The sequence below is a fragment of the Epinephelus moara genome, chromosome 13 (genome assembly GCF_006386435.1).
Source record: "Epinephelus moara isolate mb chromosome 13, YSFRI_EMoa_1.0, whole genome shotgun sequence".
Classification (NCBI taxonomy): domain Eukaryota; kingdom Metazoa; phylum Chordata; class Actinopteri; order Perciformes; family Serranidae; genus Epinephelus; species Epinephelus moara.
Window position 1 is genome coordinate 17,682,561 of NC_065518.1, and position 24,752 is coordinate 17,707,312.

Consider the following 24,752-nt stretch of genomic DNA (forward strand, 5'->3'; position numbering starts at 1 on the left):
ACTCCCCTCAAGTCCTCCCCTGCTGTTTTTAGTGCTGCTGACAATAGACACGTCTTTGGAATAGGTGCATTCGTGCACTTTTTGCCATTTGTGCAGAAGCCAATACAGTCACATAATAACTAATAAATGATGAACAAATGAAACACTGCACAAGCAAAATTGATAGCTAAGCACAAGAAAAATACCAAGAAGGGATTGCACTGAAGAAATGAGCATAGAGACGTGAATGTCAAACTACAGTTACAGCCAGGGTGACATGAGGAAACCATGTTATCTAAAGGTTATCTACATTTGTGTATTGTAGACGCTTATACTGTATACACACTTACTGAGCAGGTCCTTGTGAATGTATTCAAGATTTTGTACACTGTTAATAGTTGCATGTGAACTCTGGACCAGCTAATTGGTCTTGTTTCGGAAAAAGATCCACAAAGACACTAAAATCTGAGGGCTTTTGACCAAACAGGCTCCTGGCTGTTTCCAAGGTGTGACTGGCTGTTATTTCTCAAAATGGCAGTTGAGTGAACACGGGTCATTGCTAAGTACTGGAGAGGGATGTGCTGAAAATATTCAGAGTGACTGCTGTGCTGCTGAGCCTGAGTCACTGTTGGCAAACTCATGCCCAGTCTGGTAAGAATCCTGATAATCATATTGTCTGGCTTTTGAGAATATTGATTTGTATTTTAATTATATTTAATTAAGCCTGATAATAATGCTAATGACAGTTTCTGGATGAATTATAGTAATTAAACCCAGTCGCCAAAATAAATGTTTATTTAGATGATATTTAAATATTTCTGCCAATCACAGATATATGTCACTTATTGTAGTAAAGTTACATTTCTTTACGTCTCAGTTTTCAATTGTGTGCTGTGACAGCGCTGTGGTGAAGGTGTGGTTGGGTTTAGGCACAAAAACACTAAGCTGTCTTTAGGAAAAGATTATGTTTTGGCTTTAAGTACCAGGTTGTTGTTGTGACAACCACTGGAGGAAATGCACTGACACCACCTAAAAACACCTGGTTGTTGCAGCCACAAACCACTGCTGGAAATGTGCCGATGTTGCCCTAAAAAATACCCAGCAGTTGTCACCACAACCACTGCTGGAAATGTGTCGAAGTTGCCTTAAAAAATACCCAACTGTTGTTGCGACAACAACCACTGGAAATGTGCCAACATTTCCTTAAAATCATCTGATTTTTGTTGCCACAACCACTGCTGGAAATGTGCTGATGTCGCCTTAAAAAATATGTGGTTGCTGTTGCTACAGCATCTGCTGGGAATTTGCTGACATTGCCTTAAAAAAACAGATAATTACAGCAACTACCAGGACTGGAAATGTGTCAACATTGCCTTGAAAAATACGTGGTTGTTGTCGTCACAACCACCGCTGGAAATGTTGCAGACACCGCCTTCAAAAATACCTGGTTGTTGTTGCCACAACCACTGCTGGAAATGTGCTGAAATCACTTCAAAAATTATGCCGTAGTTGTTGCTACCACATCTGCTGGAAATTAGCCGACATTGCCTTGAAAAAAAAAAAAAGATTATTACACCAACTACCACAGCTGGAAATGTACCAACACGCCTTCAAAAATACCTGGTTGTTGTTGCCACAACCATTGCTGGAAATGTGCTGATGTCGCCCTAAAAAATACCCAGTTGCTGTCGCTACAGCATCTCCTGGAGATTTGCTGACATTGCCTCAAAAAATACCCAGTTGTCACCGTAACCTCCACTGGATATAAATGTGCCAATATCGCCTCAAAAAATACCTGTTGTTTTCACAACAATCCCCGCTGGAAACATGTCAGGGTTGCTTTAAAATATCCAGTTGTTGCTCCACAACCATGTCTGGAAATGTGCCATCTTCACCCTAAAAAAGGCCAGTTGTTGTTGCCACAACCACTGCTGGAAATGTATTGATGTCGCCTCCAAAAATATTCGATTGTTGCCTCCAAAGCCACGGCTGTAAATGAGTTCACGTTGCCTTAAAAAATACATGCTTGTTGTCCTGCTGGTAACATGCCAATCTCACCTTAAAAATACCCAGTTGTTGTTGTTGTTGCCACAAACACAGTTGGAAGTGTCGTGGTCTTGAAAAATGGTCTGCTAAGTCTAGATCTCATACCATCTACCATCCTGTCCTCCTTCTGATGAGGAACTCAGCTCACATACATGTAATCTTAAGTTCGTCACTAGATACCTTGCTATTACATGTATGAAATGTACAACTGTAACATATCCGTGGTTTGCAGACACGTACATTGCCAAGATTTTATTCTAGCTGCTGGGCTGAAGTACTTGATCTCATCATTCAAAGCTGAAATCTAAATTCTGAATTCTGATTTTTAACTTGATGCCTCCACATGACCAAGAGAAAAGCAACTGCCCAACCAAAACACTCACAGAAACATTTTAGGTCATCTATGTTTTTCTCTTCTGGTGACAAAGTCAAGTCACCATATATCAATGTCAGTGTGTGTCCCCTCAGTTTTTTAAATAGGACCTAATTCAGTTTCCTTCGCCCTGATAAGATTACAAAATGTCCCAGAGATAAATTGGATAAAGACGAGGGGGACCTTGACCTTGTCTTTTGCGTAAGCACTCACAATGCACTTAATTCAACCACCAGATGGCACTACATAAATAAATCCGCAGTATCGCAGTGACTATATCAGGTTAAGAGTTCGCAACTACATGTGAATGGGCAGATTGCCTCAAAGGAAAATATGTCAGTACAGAAATTAAGGCCCTAGAGTTCCCTAATTCACTTATGATGGAAGAGTATGGATTTTTATTCCTGTTTGTCTTGGTTCATCTCCAGTACTACCAGGAGATGGTGATTAATCTGTCACTTACAGCAATGTAATTCATGGGGGTGTGTCAGAAGACCAATCTGCCAAACCATCCAATATAATCCTGCTGGAAGAATTTGGATGGCAGTGCACATTGTAAATCAAACTGTCCAGGCCTTAACTTCAGGATATATTAATGTCGGTGTGCTTAACACATAATGGGGAGGAAGAAATGAACATCTGTGAGGTGGTGTGTAACATTTATTGTGGATCGTGACTGCCACTGCCACCCTAATTCAAATCTTGTTGGATGTGTTCCTGTCCAAAGCATCAAGAGGCAAATATTATGTTCTATAGAAGTTTATAAGAAACTTTTGTCCAATGCTTCTCCACAGCAGAGAAGGAGGCTTTTATTTCACTGCTGTAATTTGGCCCTCTAACAAATCATGATGCCTCGATACAACATATAGTAAGAGAGGTTTCGCTGCCTCATTCTCGGTACAGTGAAGGTAATGTACTGTATTGTTGCCAAGTCACTATGATGTCAGGTATTTCCCAGTTAAGTGAATGATTCATTTCCCAGAAAGCATCATGACAGGCCTACTACTGTACCTACCATTTTTAAAAACTAATATGATGATCCCAACATAATTTAGTATTTCTTGCTTTTTGATACAAGACTTTTGGCTCTATGACTAAAGTTTTACTGTCATGGAGACAAGAGTAAGAGGCTAAGAGGATTCTTATTTTAGATTTGGCAATCCTCATGTCTAATTTGCAGTGTTGGGGTGTAAACATTGACCGTTTATTCCATTTCTCCTGACAATGCTCCTCTTGTGTGCTCTTATTCTTTGAGTTAAAAGTTATGTTTGATATATTTCATTCACAATTTTCAGCCAGGTCTGGGCTAAGCCCCGAATGTCCTTAAATCCTAGAAACGCCCCTGCATACACTGGACCTATGTGAATCTGCTGTGACTGGCCCCTGGCCTCCTGTCATTTTCTAAAAGTGGCCCCCAGGCAAAGCAAGTTGAGAATCCCTGCTGTCACACCCAACAAACATATACATGGATTTTTATAGGTTCCTTGGCCACACCAAAATACATATAAACATGGCTTACCCAAAATTTTCCTTTTTTAAATTATGGTATATATTCATACCAGGTAGTTACCAAAGTAAACTAGATATAAAGAAACTATATTGGACATATAGCTTATTTTAAATAGTTCCATTAATTGTATTAATATATCGGACTGCATGCACGTTCAACTTCCGTGCAATGGCAGCAGCCATATTGGCGCCTGGAAGCGGATGGGGTAGGATGAAGTTAAGTAAAGCTACCTACAACTCTGAAGACTGCATTAAGTCATTTTTAGAACTTGTTATGGTTTTCTGATATATTTCTATGAAGAAAATATGATGATAAGAAAAATAATTTAAGAACTTTGGACCTTCAAACACATCAAGAACCCTGACCTCACTCTGATGATGTGTTCAGGTAAAATGTGACAGTCCTGTTCATTTGATTTTTAAGTTAAATCCATTTATCTGTTCAGTCATTAATTCATTAAATGATTAATGTAACCTGTGGCTATTTATTAAATTTTTTTTTTAATCTTTTCTGCCATGCTTACCCTGTTCTTTTGGTGCGATATTGTCTACAATGGACATGAATATATGTGTGTGTGTGTGTGTGTGTGTGTGTGTGTGTGTGTGTGTGTAAAGTATGTATCTTATCAGTAACAAAATTACTAAGATTGTCTGTAATATTTAATAATAAATCATGATTTTTATGGCACGGTTTAGCTTTAAATATGCAGTTTTTCTCTCAAAAATGTGCCAATTTGGCTGATTATTTTGTCTCATTTTACCTGAATGCATCAAGTACTCACTCAAAAACCCTTTCCCATAAAAACTTAAGAGTATTGTGAAAATATATTTTAATTAAAAGGCAAACAATGAATATAATGCAACATCCTAAAATCATTTTTGCTGTTATACCCTCATTATTTTAGCTGCAGTTTTCTTATTACCAACATGAGAAAATCAACATGATTATATCATGCAAGGGACATTTGTATATAATGCAATAACAACACAATAGTATAATAATAATAATAATAATAATAATAAAAGATGTGAAACCTTAGTTATCCTATTTTACCTTTTACCTACTACTTTTTGCCACCTTGGAGATATCGTCAGAAGTTGATAGTTTTCCCACACAGCTGGTCAAAGTAAGGGTATTTTAGTCATGTACCTGAACAGCACACCTGTGACAAGGAGGGGTATTTAAACCAACTGCCAACTACTTTTCGTCGGTTAAAGCTAAGCTAACGTTAGCTACCGAGCTCCTCGTCTACAAACCGGTCTGTAACTTCGCCGTAAGTACAGTTAAATAATAATACATACATGTAAATACGGTAATGAGCTATGTTTGCTCTCTGACAACACTCTACTGTCACTTCAGGACGGCTTTGTGGAGGTGTTAGAGCTGGACTTCGTGTTAGCTGTTAAGCTAGCCGCGAACTTGTCTTTTAAAGATGGACGCTGCTAGTTCTTCTGGGACTGTGGCTAACTGTGGGACCACCAGTGCTCTGCTGAGAGTTTGAGGGGTGCTGCTTCTCTTCAACAAGGTAGGACTACTGTATGTGTACCTCTGTTCAGTTTGTGTTTGTGTGCCTGGGAATATGAGGTTATGTCAAGTGGTTGCTCTTCATGCCTCTTACATTTGTATTGGCATCTGCTTGTTGCCTATGTCTTCTTCTACTCTGCTGTCTACATACACTATGTGCAGTATTTGCTTGGTATCCTTTTTGGAACAGAGCTCATTTGTCTTTCATTGTTTGGCAGGTACATTTTGGTATCTTGATGTACATTGTAGTGAATTATGAGTACCTGTATGTAAGTTGTCATGGTGTTGTTGGCTGAATTGAAGCATATTTAGGGGTTCCAGCCCAAAGGACTGAAACCCTATTGTTTTTGATTGGATTCATTTTCTCCAATGACTGGAAGTTGTGTTTGAATGTTGCTCAAGATTATGACGCCAATTTGCCACATGGAGGCACTATAATAAGGCCCATATATTCAACTTTTAAAAGGCCATGCCTGTTACACCTTGAGTCAGATTTACTATAAATCTGACACACAAGTGCAGCTCAATGTGCTTCAGGAAAAACACACAGCAGCCATAAAGGTAAAATTTTCAGCCATTTTAAATTTTTTTAAATGTACATTTTTGTCATTTCCTTCTAAATCATAGGTCCAATTTGTACTAAACTTTCTGTGGTTTCATCACTGGATAAAGCTTATCAGAAGGTATCAAAAGCGTGATCAAATCTCATTGCATTTGGAGATATTGACAAATGAACTTAAGAGGGGGTGTGGTTCAGCACATACATAGACCTAACTCCACAGCCCTTGAGCCAATCATCACAAAACTTGCAGAATGTCTAAAGAGGTACCAGAGGTAACATACCCTGAAGTTTTATTCGAATTGACAACTAGGGGGCACCAAAAATGAAATAAAATAATTGACGTGCACAACACAAATCAGACAAAAAATTAGATATTGTTTTTACATCATTACAAATCTTGCAGGATATGTTTCATAATGATGTTGTAACTTATATTGCTGTAACGGTAACCTATGTAAAGTTATATATTTATTTTCTTTGGATCATTACTGGACCAAGCTTATCCAAAGCTTGTAGATATCTTATTACATTTTGATAATATTGATCAATAAACTTTCAAAGGGGCATGGGTCAGCACTTAATTAGGTGTAACTCCACAATTGTTGGGCCAGTGGTCATGAAACTTGTAAGTTATGTTTATGTTAGTACCTTAATATCCTGAAAGATTCATTCAAACTGACCAGTTGGGGGTGCTACAAATGTGAAAATGAGCATAGCACAGATTACACTATAAATTAGAAATTGTTTGTCTAATTATTTCAAAACTTGCAGGATATGTTAAATAACAATGTTGAATCATGTGTGTAAAATTATTTTGAAATTACTCTATAGGGGTGCCACCAGTTCCAAACATGTTCCTTTGTCTAGCCGCAAAAAAATGTTTTTGCAAATGACCGATAGGGGGTCACGGCCCTTGCTGCAGAATTGCAGGGGGCCCAGCACAGATTTGGTCCTAAATGAATAAGCCTTTGTCTGATTATTATAAAACCTGTAAGATATCTTTAGTGTAGGTGTTGTAAACTGTCAAAGATCTTGATCCTCAGGGCATCCCACTAGCTCACCTGGAAAAGCAGGTGCCCCATGTACAAAAGGCGTTTCTATTCCTACCCATGGCCCTTTGCTGCACATCATCCCCACTCTCTCCCTCTCACACTATATCTGCGCGATCAAAATGAAGCAAAACCCCCCTACCCCCAAGAAAATAAAAAAAAGATCTTGATCCTTCACAGCTCTTAACTTTTAACAGTCCATGCTGGCATGAACCTCAGAATTTCTGCTTGCAGCATATTTCTGCCTCGCTGGTACTGTTGTTTATGAGGTCTGTTTACTTCATGGCAGTCTCAGATCTGTAGTAGAGGAGGGCAGTGTTGTATTCTGGCTTCGGGGAAGCAAAATAGTTTGTTTTTCTCCACACTGTCAATACACATAACTATTTCTTTGTAATATTGGCTTCATGGTTAACTTAACATGGGTGTTGTCATGTAGTGTTTTAACTTAAATCAGTGGGTTTATTTAGAAGCTTGCTTTGCAGTTGTTAAGAGAAATAAAATATCCTTCTATTCCTATGTTTTTTTTTTATCATAAATACATCCACATTGCTGAGCTCTTTTGGATTACATCGCTGCTACACTCACCTATTGTAGTGCCAGATTCTTCCCAATTCATAGCCCTAGTATCTGTCTCAGTTCACTAAACAGTAGCCTATATCCTGCTGCTGTCTGACTCTGTATCTGATTTGGCTTAGAGGTGGACGTTTGCTATCGACACTCCCCAATTTCTGTTGAGTCCTGAGCTGAGTGTATGCTGGTGGGAAGTGACAGTGTCAGAGACTGTAGTTGCCAAATATCAACTCCATACATATTGATTTTACAAAATAAATCTGTTCTATGTGAGTAGTCTGCTTGCCGATATCCAATAGCTTGAAAACAGAAGATTTACTCAACCAGAGTCATTTAAGGTCTCGTGTTTGTGTAACGATTAGTCACCAGCTGGGTGCACACCTCCCTCCATGAAGGACAAAGCCACTGAGTCAAGGTCTCAGATGTCACTGCTATAAGCAACGCTGCCTTAAATGAAATCACTCGTGACAAACAAAGAATAATAATTTGTTGGGACATTTTGCAAAATATTGTGTACATGTATTGTCATACTTGACAGAACACATTTGCAGTAGGAGTAGGAGATTCCTAATATGACATTATGCAGCAATAAAGCTGATGAGTACTTGTTTGATGGAGTGGGTGTAAGCTCAAAAGCAGCTAAACTGTGACTAAACCAGAAAGATACTGCCTTAGTTAACACACAGAAAGGAGCTTAGCTACGGGTTGGAAAGGAGAGATTCTGGACTCTTATGGAAACTGAACAGCCATCAGTAATTTAAAGGGAAGCTGGGGGCAATTCTCATGTGGGATAGTCATTACTTTGATTGAGAACAGCTGGTGTCATATTCTCCATTTTCACCCCAGGTTGCCCTTTGTGGAAGTGGCGCTCTCCGTGGTGCTGAACTACTGGCTAAGTGGCGTGGCAGTCCACAGTTATATGCTTAGTATCACTCATGAAAATGACCCTGGTTCTTCAGTAAGGGCTTTTTTTGGAAGTCGTCTTTACATCACAGGCTCATAGCACAGAGACTGTCCATTTGATCTTCACTGAAGAGAGCTTGTAGAGCTGCAAGCCCACTTTAAAAGCTATTGGAAGTTAATGGAATTTAATAGTTTTTTTTTTAGGGTCAATAGTAGTTGTAGGTACGGGGGTAATTTGCTTAGTTAAGTTAGCAAATGACGAATATTATAGGAAATTAGCAGGCCTACTTTGAGTTCCCATTAGTTACAATAAATAACACGAACAATTAACTATGTTTCCAGATTGTTTGTGGCAAATGTTGGTAATACAGTTTCTACCATCTGATGTAGCCACAATGTCCATTGATTAGTCTTCAGTTTACAGTATCATGAAGTATCGTGAAGTGTTTAGATTATTCTCACATAATGCCTTAATGACTATTTTGGTCAACGGAATTCCTTTGTCATTCTTGTTGTTCATGCAGGTTTACCATGAAGTAGTGGTAGTAGAAGTAGTAGTTGGGGTTGCAACAGTACAAGATTTTCATGGTACAATAACCATCTCAAAATGTTGTGGCTTTGTGGTATTTCAGTGTTACAGAATTTATATTATTATCAGTCAGAATAGCCCTTAAAGGAATAAAAACGGAACGGTTATTGTTGGTTGAACAAACGTTTTATTTCTATAATTGAAACTTGAAACCACATTGTTGTAGTAGTAGTAAAAATGATGATAATTGGTGAATAGTTTAAATCATTAACTAAGTGGAAATGCCAATAATTTAATAGATTTTCTATGTGAGGTTTTGTTGCTTTTTCTCTAAAGACACTTGATGATGTCATCTTGAACTCTGGTAATAATTGTTAGTTGCAGCCAAGGTTATTGTGGTTGGCTAAACATAAACTAAAAACTAAAGTGAGGAGTGAAAAAACGCTTTAGTTACTAAAGTAAAAATAAAAACTAGACTTCAGAGAAAAATCGAAAACTAACTGAAATGATATTGTGTACTTACAAAACTAGCTAAAATGAAATGAAATATTTTGTATTGCAATACTTAAGTAGTAAAAACTAAACTAAATTTTAACCTTTTTGAACAATATAAACTAAACTGAACTGAGCAGAGCCAATTTGGAAATTAACTGAGATTAAACTGAATTAAAAACAAAAATTGAACATGAAATAAAAAAAGTTGTAAAAATACAAAGGTATAACACTCTTAAACTCCACTGTAGTTTGTCATTTACTTGCCATTTCAAGATCAAATCCTGTTGAAGTCAACAGGTTAATGTGTCCCTCTCTAGCTTGGACACTAAAAGGTCATCTCCAGATCTCAAACTTACTCTACTCTACTTTCTAAATCTACCCAGGAATTAAAAGTTTTCAGTCAAGTAGAGCTCATGGTTTTGGCTTCAATGTGCAATCAACAAATAGCATTATTATCTCTTATCTTTGCTCCTGCACTATTCTGAAAGAGATGTGAGGGGAAGCGTCTGAAATAACTGATGCCATGAAGTGTTTACTGTGAAAAAATCAGGCACACCCTGACATTTGGACACAACAACAAAAAAAGAAAGTAATAAAGTGAAATTGCTGCCGCTCTCCTGGTTAATGGAAAAGGTGAAATCCACAGAGTAGTTTGGAGGTGCTGAAACAATGTTGCTGGAGAGGTCAAAGTTTCAGTAATTAGACGTGATCCCTAGCAGGCAGAGCTGCTATGATTGAACTGTTTATCAGTGCTCTCTTTAATCTATGCCAAGGGTGAACATTTGGATTGAGTAGACCTGCAGTGGTTTTATAGTCGTGGGAGGGGGAGTCTCAAAACACTATCACCCAGTCCTCAGGGCTTTATGGCAACAGAACAGTAAACCTGGCGAGCAATAATATTTATCATAGGTTTAATGACAACTATTCTTTACTTGGGGCTTCAGTCAACTTTCTGTGGTGTGCGTTGCATTTTAAACACCTCGACAGTGAAACTGTAATGTCAGTCACATCTCTGAATGTAATAATACTGCAATTAAATGAGGAGGTGCATGAGTTTGGAAATTTGAGTCGTGCTGTGTTCTAATATCCATTTTTAGACATTAAAATAAGGTAAAATGACTTTAATGAACATGCTCAAGGACATTAAACGAACAAAAATAAAAATGTCCTTTATAGATAATTTGTAGTAACTCTTAGACATTTAGGTAGCTAATACATAGGTAATACTGTCAGAAACTTTTCACAATTACTTTTTTTTCTATGTTAAAGAGAGCTGCAACAATTAATAGAATACTGGTTATTGATTGGTTGTCAACTAGCTAACTAATTTGATCATTGATTAATTGGTTTGAGTGATTTGTCAAGAGAAAAAAAAGTCATAATTCTATGATTCCAGCTTTTTAAATTTGAGTATATCCTGGTTTATTTGCTCCTCAGTGACAGTAAACTGAATTATCTTTGTGGACAAAACAAGACATTTGAGGACGTCACCTTGAGCTTTGGGAAACACTGATTTTTCTCTCTCACATTTTTCACCATTTTCTGACATTTCACAGACCAAACAATTAATTGATTAATCCAGACAAAAATTGACAGATTAATTGACAATGAAAATTCATCATCATGACATCATTACCTGCAGCCCTAGCATGAAAGACTCATGTGCTTGATTAATGTGTCGCATGCCAAAGTGTAGATATATAACTTAATAAATAAAGCTGGTGATTTATAATGCATTCTCAATACACTGAGACTCTGTCCTGCTTAAAAGATGTTTACACCAGGTGCTGCAAAAATAAGGCCAGGAGAATCATTAAAGATCCCAACCACCTGGATAACAGCCTTTTCTCCCTGCTGGGGTTAGGAGGAAAGTGCCTGTTACACCGGGCCGGCCCTGAGAGCTTCTACTCTCAGGCCACAAGAACCCTCAGAGATATACTTATTATTATTACACTGTTTTAAATGCATAAATTAAAGGAACTGACAGATTGCATTTCAATGAAACTGTATTCTTATGATTTCGTGTGACAAATCAAAAACTGATTGACTTCCCCGTCCTATCTGTGGCTTTAAGCCCCAAGCTCATTCGCTTTTACATCTTTGAAAATGGCTCCCTAATTGGCCTATATACTTTCATTTCTAAAAGAAAATTTCAGCAGGGCACTCTAGTATGTTTCTCTAGTGTCAGCTGTGGACTGAGGGGACAGGTCGGCTATCATAACAGCACGGTTTTTAATATTTTTCTAACATCAATAAAGCTCTGCAGCACAGAGGAAGAAGCTATGTCAAGCTTTGACTACACACGCAATACAATAATAGTAGGATCAGTTCTTTTTTGTGTTGGTCACTTTATGAAATTTGGTATTTTTTTTTAAACTCAAATAGTTTCCCAAAATGTTGAACAATGCCTCTAAAGTGTACAAGTTTTAAAAACACATTTGTATAATCCCATATTATTGGGATTTACAAGGATTTATTGGAAGTAATGTGCTAGAATCCCTCCAATCACTATTCTTCCCTCCCATATCAGTTCAAATGTCCAGTTGTCATTTCCATCTCATGCATAACATGAGGAGGATATTTTAGCCTTTTCAGTTCTGTGACACGTCTAATAAATCTTAGGCTCTCCCTCTAGGTCAAGTATTCCATCACTGTGCCAAAACAGGTGTGTCATATTCTTGGCGAGACCGACGTGTCCACCTCCCGTCCACTGAGCAGTCTGTCCTCTGCAGGCTGCGTCCTTGTCCTCCTGTGTCACTCCGCACCGGGACTGATGTGATCTGACTGACAATGGCAGTCTGTCTGAGTGGTGCTGTCGTATAATCCTGCTTTACAAGAGTCCCTCCTGGTTGCTAAAAATACAGATAAACTAACATTGAGGGGGGAAATGAAGGATATGAGCCACAAACGAGATGTGTTATTTGTGGTTGATTGTAGAAACCAGCATGAGTCACTGTTCACTTGTTTTATTTTATCTGTTTGGCAAACACTGAACAGATAACCAAAAGGTTTTTCATAGCTGCTTGTACACAAAAGTGGCCTCCTATATGAGATATCTTCGAGTTTATGGTGGTAGTAACTATTGGTCAAATTAAATAAGTGGTTATCAGGGCTCGAAATACCATATATAGTGCATGGTGACAACTCATGAGACTCACGCAGTTGACACTTTTCACATGCTCTCTTGCCACATGTCCATTTTCTCACGCAATGAAAAACAAATTAACTACATCGCAGTGCAAAAAGAGGGCACCAGCAACGCACGGACAGACAAGACAGAGCAGCACGGCACAGCGCAACAGCAGCACCATGTAAAACTCGGTCAGCCCACCCGCCACTTGGACTTTGATACGCATCTTTTTGTGCTGTTACGGACAAAGGATGAAAAAAGACTGGCATTACATCAAAAATATATTATATTAGTCTAGTTTATTATCTGATGTCACAAATTAAATCCTAATTTGAAAAAGATATTTCTATGTTAGGTTTGTTGAGAAGTGTAATTTGTACAATCAATTGTATATTGCTGCACTGGGAAAATCAGCTCAAATGCCATAGTAACAAATTGAAAATGTCCACATTTTTAACTCTCAGAAAATAAATGAATATATTTCTTTCCATCAGAGTTTGTAATTCTTCATAGGATCCTTTCAGGATATTAAATTTGTTGTTTTACAGTACAGTTTTTTAATCAATTTAAGGGAAAGTCAGCTCAAATTACATTCTAACAAGCTGACAATTTCCTCATATTTGAAGTGTCATAAAAAAGAAAATGTCACAGCGGTTGATGTTGGATCTCTTTTGAGAAAGAAGAACAAAAATACCAAATTTTGGTGCAGGGAAAAAGAAAAACAAAAACGGTGGATGTACAAAGAAAAAAGTATTTCGAGCCCCTCTTATGTAGTATTCTGATCAAAACCTCTTTTGAACCTTTGAAAAATACCAACTGGAGCATCGTTAGATGTTTACAGGGATCATACATTGAAGTGATTTTAACAGACACATTTGACATGTCAAGGATGTTTAAAAACAAGTTTTCAGTGTTGGTTGTCATTATGTTGTACATTCTTTGAATGTCTTTGTTAATTAGTGTGTCATTAGATTTATAATAACCATGTAAATATTTTCATCTTGTCCCTCATGTGCACCAGCAGTAATTGCAATTTCTGTCTACTGGCTTTTGTCTTTCGGCATTTGCTCTACTAGTGGATATGTACACATTCTTTATTCGTCAAACCCCCGTCATTTGCCCTCCACCAGGACACAATAAAGTGAAAAAAATCAAATCAAATAGGGTCAGTCTGAAGAATCTGAATCAAACCATCAAAACATATTCACTTTCAGCAGAACAGAAGAATAACATTACTTTGTTTGAACCATTAAAGACACTTTTGTAAATTCTTTATGTTCTTGTTGCTGTTACAGATAGTTTGATACTCCTCAAGAAAAATACTGTTTAAGATAACATTATTCACTTTGCAATCAAAATATAATCACACAATAGTCATATCTGTAACCACATGAGTAAAGAACCATACCCCGTCACATTTTATAAATCATAGCCACACTGGATGACGCTGAGATGCCTCAGTCACCAGATACTAACATAGACTCTCAAAAACATTACAGACAATATGTTACAAGCTAACAGCATCATACTGTAATAAGAGTGTACACTTTATGTATCTTATGTACAAAATGTTCTTTTAGAGGCGATGTGATAAAACCACAAACCGCCATAACAATCAAATAAATCTACAAAACTGATCTATACCTAGTACCGAACATGTAGGAGAGAAAATCTTTACTTTCTTCTGGCTGATATGTCGTTGTCCTTTGAGGATACTCTGACAATATGTTGTGAGATTTTAAACGAGTTAAAATGTTTTATGAGTCATATTCCATACAGTGTGTCTGTGAAATGCGTTTGTTGTCCCTTGTGACATATCATAGCTCAGCAGTTACATATCAACACTTAGTTTTCCTTTTCATGAACTAAAGCAAGTTTGCTGGCAGGACAAATTAAAGTCACAGTTATGCAGAGAATGATCCACTTTATCCCCAAAACACTGTTCAGCACATTGGCAGTCCGTTCAGTCGAATGTGCACTGATTGCAACACATTCCAAAGAAGTGGATTTATTCACATGCTGCTTATCAGATCACAGGGTTTAATTCCAGAAAAAGAGTGTTCCTCAGTGTGAATCTGATTCTTGAAGTCACCAAATTGCCCCCACGAGGCATGGCAGGCAAATGAACTGATATCTCAGCAGCAGCATCAGCAGGTCTGTTTTCAGCAGCAGTCAACATGGACTCCTCAGATATGTAATCCACTGTTGTCTGTGATTTCAGTGCTCTGTTTTTTGGTTTTTCCATTTCCATCTCAAGAAAAATGCATGTGTAACACTTTGGCAAATGTCTAAATCAAAATGGGTTGAATCAGTTCTTGAGATAAGTGTGTTGATCCGTACAGCAGTCCTCAGATCCTACAAAAACTGGACGCCTTTAGGCTGTAATACTATTGGTGTTAAAGCAACGGCAAGTGCGAGGAGCATACTTGAGGGGTCTAGGCAGGTGAATTCAGGTGCTGAGCTTCTAGAAATGGCATTTGAGTCTCTAGACTCATCCAGTTGATGGTTCTGAGGGAAAAGACCATAGTTTTAGTGTTACATTGAGTGGAAAGTTGAAAAACATGTTCTGAAATGGATTTTTGCTTTTTCTGTGGGCTTCACTATGAATCTGAGATATGAAAGATCACAATAAGTACCGCAACAGTTCGAGTAAAATCCCACAAAAAGGCAAATATAATGGTTTGTATGATATCTAACAAATATGGGCCCACAGATGGCGTCGGCATCTTACGTACAGACGGAGGAACAGAACATCAGGCACAGCGAAAGTGAAACTTAACATGTCATTGTACTGGGTCTAAAAGTTTGCATTTATTCTACCTCTGTAGCAGCTACTCCACTCATCCATCGATGTGATCTGATTGGCTCTGATCGGATCAGCTAATAAATTATCCAACTAGTGCTGAGGGAAAAATGATTAAATGTCACGCTGCTAGCTTGCTAACGTCAGCACACGTAATGTATGCTAACGTTATATTACACAGTGTTTAATGATACAGTCTGTTATCTCCCTATTACTCTAATCTTTTCTGCTTATCGCTCAAACAAATGATTAATTTCTAAATTAATATCGGTGCTCATTTAAGATAACTTCATCAGTTACCGGAGGCCACTGTCTAACATCATCAATCCAGCTATTCATGATGCTGTCATTGTAGAGAGTCAGTTCACAATGACAGCATAATGAATTGATGACTGACACATGTCACCGCAGCAATGGCGTCGCCGCAAGATGGCGTCGCCGCAAGATGGCGGCATACACAAATCGCTCGCCAAATTCGTCTATACGTATGAACAGTGCATGAGAACAGCCTGCAGTTTATGTAGCTTGTAGCACTACATTCATAGCAACTTTTCTGATACCAATGGCCTCGAAAGTCAGGTCAGAAATAGTCTTTTATATTGGAAATATTTGAAAAGTTTTTACAGATGGCTGAGGTGGAAAACTTGGTGTAGCCAAATTTAATAAAATGTGCATTCATTTGCATTTTCTTTTGCCTATTTGGTTAAATTTGGTCAACTGAGCCACATTTTGGAGGAAACTAGATTTGTTATGTTGTTTGCATTTGTCAGCTGTTCAGAGACAGGAAAATGCAGTAAAGAAATGCTAAATAGATATGTTTGCAGTACTACCATTTACGATTTAGGAGAATCCATATAAAGATATGTTATATATCTTAGATTTTTAGATTTTGTTGACACTTTCAAATAGAAAAGCCTATAAATCTATGGTTTGGGCTCTCATTAGAAACTTAAATAAAATGGTGAAAGTGTAAGAGTTCTTACCACACATTGAGAAGTATCTACTGTCAGGTTTGACACCAGTTTTTGGGCCTGAAAGAAGGAAAATAAGGAGAAGAAGGCAATAAGATATTAACTTTAATTATTTTTTGAGTCTGTTTGCCTTTCTCTCAAGAGCACAAACTGGCTGAAGGTGGTGCAAAAACACTATAAAATTTACAGCAGACATTATCATTCATTTATCCAGCCTCAGTTTATTGGCATTGTCTTTGTCTGGAAGTTGAACTGTGGCTAAAGGAAGGGTAAAGTCTTCAAAGTACAACAAGGTCAAGCAAAAATCATTACCGCAAGCCAAACTCCCACTGCCACAGCTGTGTAGTAAAATACACACAACAATAAGATTTATGATAATACTTTCAGTCCCCACCAATTCCCATAGTTTAGACCTACATGAACCTCTTTGTATAATCATCCTCCTCGAGCAAGAGGTGTAACATTCAAGTGTGTGTGTTTGTGTAAAAGTTTGTCTGTGTGATATGCCCCGTTTGTGCCAGCTCAAGGTTATGACAGTTTAATACATTAAAACTTTTCTGCTCCAAACCTTTTCAGCCACACATAAATATACCCGCACACATTTGCACACACACACACAAATACACACTCACAGATACAGAGATGGAGTACAGAAAATGATAAAGTGACTCTGTGGTGGTTTGGGAACATAATAAACAGTCCACGCGTTGGTTCTTAAGTAGAAAGAATTCTGTGAACCCAGATTCTGGAGAAGAGTGATTAATTGCTCTATAGGAGGTCTTTCCTCCTGGAGGATGTTTTTACGGGTGATAAATCATATTATCGCTATTAAAAGCCAATATGATAGATTGTCTCCCTTAAAGTATGTGATATCATCTCATTTAAAAATATAGCCCCATAGTATTTATCAGAAGAGAATAGCAGAGGTCTGAAGTGTGCTGGTGAAGCCAAACAGTCCCAAAGGAGCTGCAGCATCTACTGTAAAAGCACATTTAAGCAAAGCATTTAATTTATGATGTTAAATGTCAAAATCAGCACATTGAATTGATTTGCTACAAATGCATTAATGTTTCAAACTAATATTCCATTTGCATGTCATTATCTCAGACTGCTATGAGCGTTTCTGGTAGCACTCTTTTTAAAGTAACATTGGAAAACTTTTTACATGAGGTCTCTGAGATTTGTGTGCTCATGCACAGGGTTAGACACATGGTGAATTAAATTAGGTAGAGCAAAGAAAAACGATTACGACCTTCGTAAATGACAATACACCACAAGGTCAGATAAGTAGTTAGCTGTTATGGAGCTTTCAATCATATCACACAGTCTTCCTCACCAGAAGGAGTTTGTTCAGGAATTGAAGATGTTGGTTTAAAATCTCAGATAAAAAATTCATTATTAACCTGGGAAGCAGAAGTTGGAAAAAAAAAAATCACACCACAAAGTCCATTTCAGTCAGACAACCCACGTTTTAAATGTTGATTTTAACAGCAAACCATAATTAGAGTTTGGTGTCTAGACTTCGGCCTCATCGCTCCCTACAGATATGTTTACATGAGATACTGGGGAGTGATGATTAAATATTTCCCCCCTTTAGCTGGAGCCTGCAGGTGGATGCTGGGGTGGGGGTGGGGCTGAAAGAGTGAGCAGCAGTCCTGATGCTGGGCCGCAGTGGCATACACAATGCAAAGATAGAGCTGGGGAGATTTTGCAGCTTAAATAGACCGCCAAATTGGGAGGGTGTGTTCTGTAGATGACATATAGGGAGTGACGTATGATGTGTTTGTATGAATCAGTGCAGCTTGAGCTGATTGCCTGAACTAGCTCGCAGGCGTCATCCATTTTGTTTTTCCACTGGAGTTGAAATTTGGACGTCTAAAATTGCAACGTATCAACATACAACGGTACATAGGACATCAAACAAAATTAGCACTCAACAAATTAGCCCCCCTACTGGTTAGGTTAGGTAAGGTTTGGGAAAAGAATTATGGTTGGGCATCATCAGATTATGCACTTAGGGTAAAATTATGTAGGAAAAGAACCATGGTTGGGCATCATCAGGTTACGTATTTAAGGTAAAATTATGTAGGAAAAGAATCATGGTTGGGTCCCATCATGTTGTGTACTTCACATAAAGTTACTTGGATTAGGTTTAAGAAAGCAAAGTAACGTAGGTTAGGTTTAGTGAAACACATTGTTGGGCATCATCATGTTACGTACTTCACATAAAATGTATGTAGGTTAAGTATAGGAGAATAAAGTTATGCAGGACAGGTGTAGGAAAAGAATCATTGTTGGGCCTTCTCATGTCACATACTTAACCTAAAGGTACGTAAGTTAGGTTTAGGAGAGTAAAGTTACGTAGGTTAGGTTTAGGAAAGGAATCATGGTTGAGCCTTTTCATGTTACATACTTAACGTATAATTACATAGGTTAGGTTTAGGAAAAGAATCATGGGTGGGCCTTGTCATGTCACCTACTTAACGTAAAGTTACGTAGGTTAGGTTTAGGAGAGTAAAGTTACGTAGGATAGGTGTACGAAAAGAATCAGTGATACACATCATCGTGTGACGAACTTAAAGTAATGTTAAGTAAGGTTTAGGAAAGGAAACATGGTTGGTTGTTACGTTACGTACTTAACGTAAAGTTCCGTACTTAATAGAACTTGAATGAGAACAACCTGACAACTGTACAAACTGAATCTGCTGAGAAAAATCACATCATATAATCACAAATTTCAGCACTGCTAGCAAACAGAGATTGTTTTGTCAGATACAGTTTTCCAAGGTCAAAAACAAACCTTCAATCTCTTCTTTGTAAAGCTTGTATTTTTATTGAGGCACTGTTAAAGCAACTCAGTTTACTACTAATTATGCTCGAATGCAGCATTTTTATTATTTAATCATGAGCATCTATGGTTGTTACAAAGCTAAAAGAGATTTAAGTAAACATAAAACTCATTCTGGGTGACAAAGATTTGGTACATCCTTACAATGATATTGTGTCCCTGCTTACAGAGACACACACACAGACAGACACACTACCCCTGTGGGCCATTTCTGATGTTACTGTGGCAACCAATTAGCTTTGACATGACAGCTTTGGAAACTCTGACTCCACACTGACGTCTCATCTTTCTGCCCAGGAGGGGGGATTCTGTGCATGCCATCATAAAAACCATCGCTGATCCATCAAGGTGACAGAGCCAGACGTCTGACACTCAGACAGACGCTCCGAATAGATCACTACCTGGTGTTTAGGTCTCAATTTAGACTCAGGCACTTTCTCTCACAACTTTTGAGAGGTTTCTGATGCCTTCAGATTTTACAAGGACAAAAAGCCTGGAAATTAATCAAAACATTTGTCGTGGTGTGGAAGGATTTCATGTTTGTTCTTTGATTTTCCCTTAAAAACAGCAATGCTTTCTTTTTAATTTTTATTTTATTTTTTTACATCCACTTACTGCAAAGGACGGCACTGAGATGAGTCATTATTATGATAATCAGAAGTAATTACCTTGGCAATGTAGCTGTACCCTTTTATTTCGGCAAGGAATTTCTTACAAGACCAAAAAAGTTTCTCTGTTAATGAGATCAACAGAGGTACAAGCTGACTGACAGTCATATCAAATTGAGTTGCTCAGTTACTTTTGAGACTTTTGCCACTTTTGTTTGTAAGCATATAGAAACTATGCAGCCGCATAAAATGTACCGCTAAGCTGACTAGAAAGGGCTAACAGAATGTTGCTTGTGTCTTCAGATTGGTTTGTGATTCCACCTACACTTCTCTCTCTTTTCCATTATTTTTTATGACATGCGGCTTTTATTTTGAAATATAACATCAGTATTTTAGGTCAGAACAAAAGACGCAGCCTTAATTCAAACGCAGAAAATCTTATTTTACTTTACTTTTTGAAACCTTACCTGTAAGGTGCCACAGATGTGATATAATGAGTTGTCATCAAGATCCAGTTTGGTCATGTCTGTCAGTGCATTCAGTGCGTTACCGGTTCGGTCTTTACCCCTCCGAGTGATGCTTGGCTCTAGTACAGTCGGCTGAATTGGGGGCTGGGGTTGCCAAACTCCAACATCAGTACCATTGCCAAATGCTTGGATGGCATTACCTATGAGGATATAGTGTATTAATTAGTGGCATTCTTGATCCTGTACAAAATCTGTACTTAACTAGACAGTATATAATTAAATGTGACAGGGAAAATGAGAAAATATTCGGAAATATGCATCTAGTATCATTACTTTGTGACAGCAGTGCCAACAATAAAACCACTTAAAAACGGGGTGTGGGGGTGTGAGAGTGGGGGTGTCTTCTGTCCTTGCCTTGGAAATAAGTACAAGTGGCAGGGCCCAAAACATTTTGTTCATGTCCAACTAAAAACCACTTATAATTGATACTTCAGATAATAGTGTAGGAAAAAGAAACTTCTTGACCTTTCTCAAGAACCTTTTTAAAAGCAGTGTCTGCCTAATGGCTATGATTCATAATCATGAACTTCATAACCACCTGAAATAAGAAAACTTCTAAAATGATTTACATTATGTAATTTTCTCATAGTTAATTTGACATTTAATCTAAGATACCTTTCCATGAGCAAAATAAAATGTGGGCAAAGAACTCCTTTTTGTACATCTAGTCTTTATCATAGTGAAAACCGGCTGGGCGTGAGTTATTGTCAGAGTAATTTAGGACATTGCAATTCAGTAAAATTGCTCTGTTATATTCTTATGTTTAAATGTGGAAATGCCACTGAATGCCACTCATCTTGCATATGAGTGAAACAACAAAATAAATGCTCAAGAAGTTATTGCTTATATAACAGGCAAAGTGATAGAAGTTGTATTTAAAAGGCCAACACCTGATAGATAATCATGTATTCTTTCAGTTTCCAGTCATTGTCTCCCAGTTAACAGTTTCATAAGGCCAATTCAAATCTAGACTATACAAATGATTACTCTGGCCTTATGCAGGGAAGAATAGTGCAAGATTGGAAGGAAACGTTATTTCTACAGTACAAAAACTCACGTAGACATCGATTGCTGGTGAAAAACTCCGCAAATCTATCACAGTCCGGCTTGCTGTTCCCGCTGCTGCCGCAGTCGCACCACGGTGACAGGCTAATACCAAGTGATCGCACATAATTGGGTGTCATCACAGTACCTGCAGCATAAAAGAGGAGAAAACTATTGTTAGCCATTGTACCTGTGAACTCATTATCATACCTGAGACCCTCTGTTAACAGGCTGGTTTTCGTTTTATGTTGAAATTTGAATGGACAGGTCAGCAAATGAGAGCAAGCTTATCCAATATTATAGCTTTTACTTCCAGAATTGCATTGGATTGCAGGGTACCTCATTGTAGAGCTGTGTTATGATGCATAACTTTAATTCTGTTTACAAAGGCTTCAACCTTTTAAATACGGTTATGCTGGCAGAATGGGTGGAACCCATCAACTCTGCCCTCTGCCTCGACACTGACACAACAACCTGCTGCAGATTATAAGCCTCACTGACTTGTACAGGATCCCCATTATTATGTGGCACGGCCTGTTCAACAACATGCACATTATTCAGAGAAGCGCTCGACCGATATGAGTTTTTCAATGGATGATGCTGATGTTGAGAGAGCAGAGGGGCTGATATATAATGCTGATATCATGTTGTTGTTGGTTTTAGTGATAATAATAACAAATAAGACACAAAATTGCTGGACTTCTGCACTCTGTCTACAGTGCACCTTTTTAAAAATTAAAAACTGTATCAACCAAATAAATGTCCAGAAGAAAAAAAAAAAAAGAATAAAGATAACAATATGGTTTGCACACTGAAACGTACCACAATGAAGTCCTACTCTACATGTATTCTCATGACAATTAGGCTAATTATTCAATAAAATATTTGGTTGTTCTTCGAGACTCGTGGACATGAGAAGTAGAAAAAGGGAGGGGGCGGTCTTAGGGTGACTTAGTGATTGTCTATCACTCATGTTTGCTTTGTACTGTCAGTGACCAAATCACTGAATCATCCAGTGAGTGAGTGTATCCCTGTGAATGAATCACATTCACTCCCAACTGAAATTAACGGATCGTTTTTTGACATTTTCTGTTATTGGCCTCGTTAGTGCTGGCATCAGATTTATCGGCCGACTGGTTAATTGGTCTCCCACTAATTCAAAGACGCACTCATGTCAACAAAGGTGGCAGACTGCAGTTGTGGAGATTGTTATTCTGTGTTGTTTTAGGGCTGCTGTTGTTTATCGCCAATTGGGAGTCAAAAATGGTCACCAACTCGTGCTTCATAATCAGAAAGTCATATGAAACAATTTTTGACTGATCTGATGTAACTGAAGGAAACTGTTGCCCTTTTATAGGCTCATACTTATTAGCTGTGCAAGTACATGCAAATTTCTGCATGCGGAGACAGAGATGAGTGGTTAAGCCAGGGGGAGCCATTAAAGGGAGTAACCTGTGTGAAGCAGAATGTGAATGGCGTACATTAAAATGTCTGCCTATTGAGTTTGCAATTGGTCACTGTTGCCCTGCCATCAAATGTCATTACTAGAACTCAGTGGGACAAAATTTTTCCTTTCTACGTAATGCAACCTGCTGATGGAAGAAAGACTGACCAAAGAGGCACTACTTCCGCACAGCACTATAATGTCCGAATTGTGTCATTATGTAGACCCTATGGATTTGCAGTTTATCAACTGTGATCTCAGCCGCCTTCCTATTTGATCTGGTGCCCAAATCTCTACAAGGGGGAATAATTTAAGATCAAGTTAGGTGGCTTGCTAGTCAGCACACTGTACCAGCCTACAAAGAAGCAATGCCTGTGCAACAATTTAATCCATAATAAAATGCCATCACATGTAGTCTGTGTTGTCATGTGACAATTGTGTGTTCATCCCAGTGTTTCACAGACCAAAGCTGTACACTGCCTATGTTTAAGTGCACAAAATATTCCATTATTTACCCTTACTATTCCAATAAAGACAATATTCCTACTAAGCTGCTTACATGGCTAATAAAAATGATGATTACACTAATAAGACTGTTTACAGACATGAAAAGTCAGATTAACGTGTCCTGACATGTCGTTTATCACGTCAAAATATGGAAAAGTGGAATAGCTTGAGTCGCTTGTGCCATTTTGCTTCTTTCCTTAAAAATAGGATTTTTTCCATAGAAGTTTTCCACTGATGTCTAACTTGTTAGTGTGCGAACACAGCCTTCCTCTTTAATTTCTTCAGCCACCTTCTTGAAAAGGTCAGCGTTGTGATATCTGTGCATATCCAAAAAAATAGTTGATATTAGGGATGCCGATACTGATGTTTTTATACTTTTTTAAATTTTGTGTTTGTTAATTATCCCCCCCTTTTGTGCCGGGAAACAAAGAAATTTACACTTGAAAGAAATAGCTGAACTTTTTAAAAGTGATTAACCTTTCACATAAAAAACCTGTAATTAAACCTCAAAAGCCTTTTCACTATGTCTAATTTATATCATAATTCTCTCTCAAATATCTTTTTTTATATTGTTGAAAAACATCAGCAAATTTCTCCTTTAAACAACTGTATTTATTCAGGTTTCTTTCTTAAAACTACACAATATGATTACATTCAACACATCATGAAAACGTGATAAATTACCAGCAAATCATTTGCCAAACAGTCATTGTGTTCTTCTTACACCTGCTCATTAATTTAAGTTTGTGGCCATTTGTTCTGAGCCCTGACTTTTAGCTTTCGCAAATTTGATGTGACACAACAGAAAACAAGGCCACTGCCATCGGTGAATGCCATCTTATTTGCCGATAGACCGATGGCAGTCAACAAGGCAAATATTGGCTGATACTGATGTTCAGCCGATAAATCGGTGCATCCCCAGTTTCTTTCATGATGTTTAAAAGGTGTGTTTCTATGTTAGACCAGAAATGTGGGCTTTTTCTTTGCATGCATCTCTACCCCAGCCTTCTAATGGTGCATTTAACCCTATGGCCCCAACGACGCATAGTGCGTCCAAATTCACACCTGTTCTTCTCTATTGATTTTCTCCGCAACCGTGCATCATAGCGAGAAGCCACGCATATCACGTGAAACAGCGGAATCGTAGCTTTCCGACAAGGCACTTGTCGGTAGTCCAATGTTTTTACAGCGAATAAAAAATTATAAATTTACACTAAAATGATGTATAACAGAGCTTTCATACAGCTTTGCACACACATTACTCTTGGATGGATTACTCGCGAATGCAGGGTCGCACAGAAATGCCACACATATCACATGAAAGCGCAGG

The 24,752-nt window shown here is 38.0% G+C and overlaps 1 protein-coding gene across 1 annotated transcript in view; it reads right to left on the reverse strand.

The window, feature by feature from the left end:
• Positions 1 to 13,095: 13,095 nt before the first annotated feature.
• The window catches only part of gfra1b (gdnf family receptor alpha 1b), a 29,693-nt gene continuing 18,036 nt past the window's right edge, over positions 13,096 to 24,752 (reverse strand). Inside the window, exons 7-10 of the mRNA XM_050060437.1 lie at positions 21,485 to 21,619; positions 20,368 to 20,567; positions 16,457 to 16,504; positions 13,096 to 15,178 (exon numbers count right to left, since the gene is read on the reverse strand). Of these exons, the coding sequence (XP_049916394.1) occupies positions 15,026 to 15,178; positions 16,457 to 16,504; positions 20,368 to 20,567; positions 21,485 to 21,619 (536 nt within the window). The 3' untranslated portion in view covers positions 13,096 to 15,025. The remainder of the gene's footprint in view (positions 15,179 to 16,456; positions 16,505 to 20,367; positions 20,568 to 21,484; positions 21,620 to 24,752) is intronic.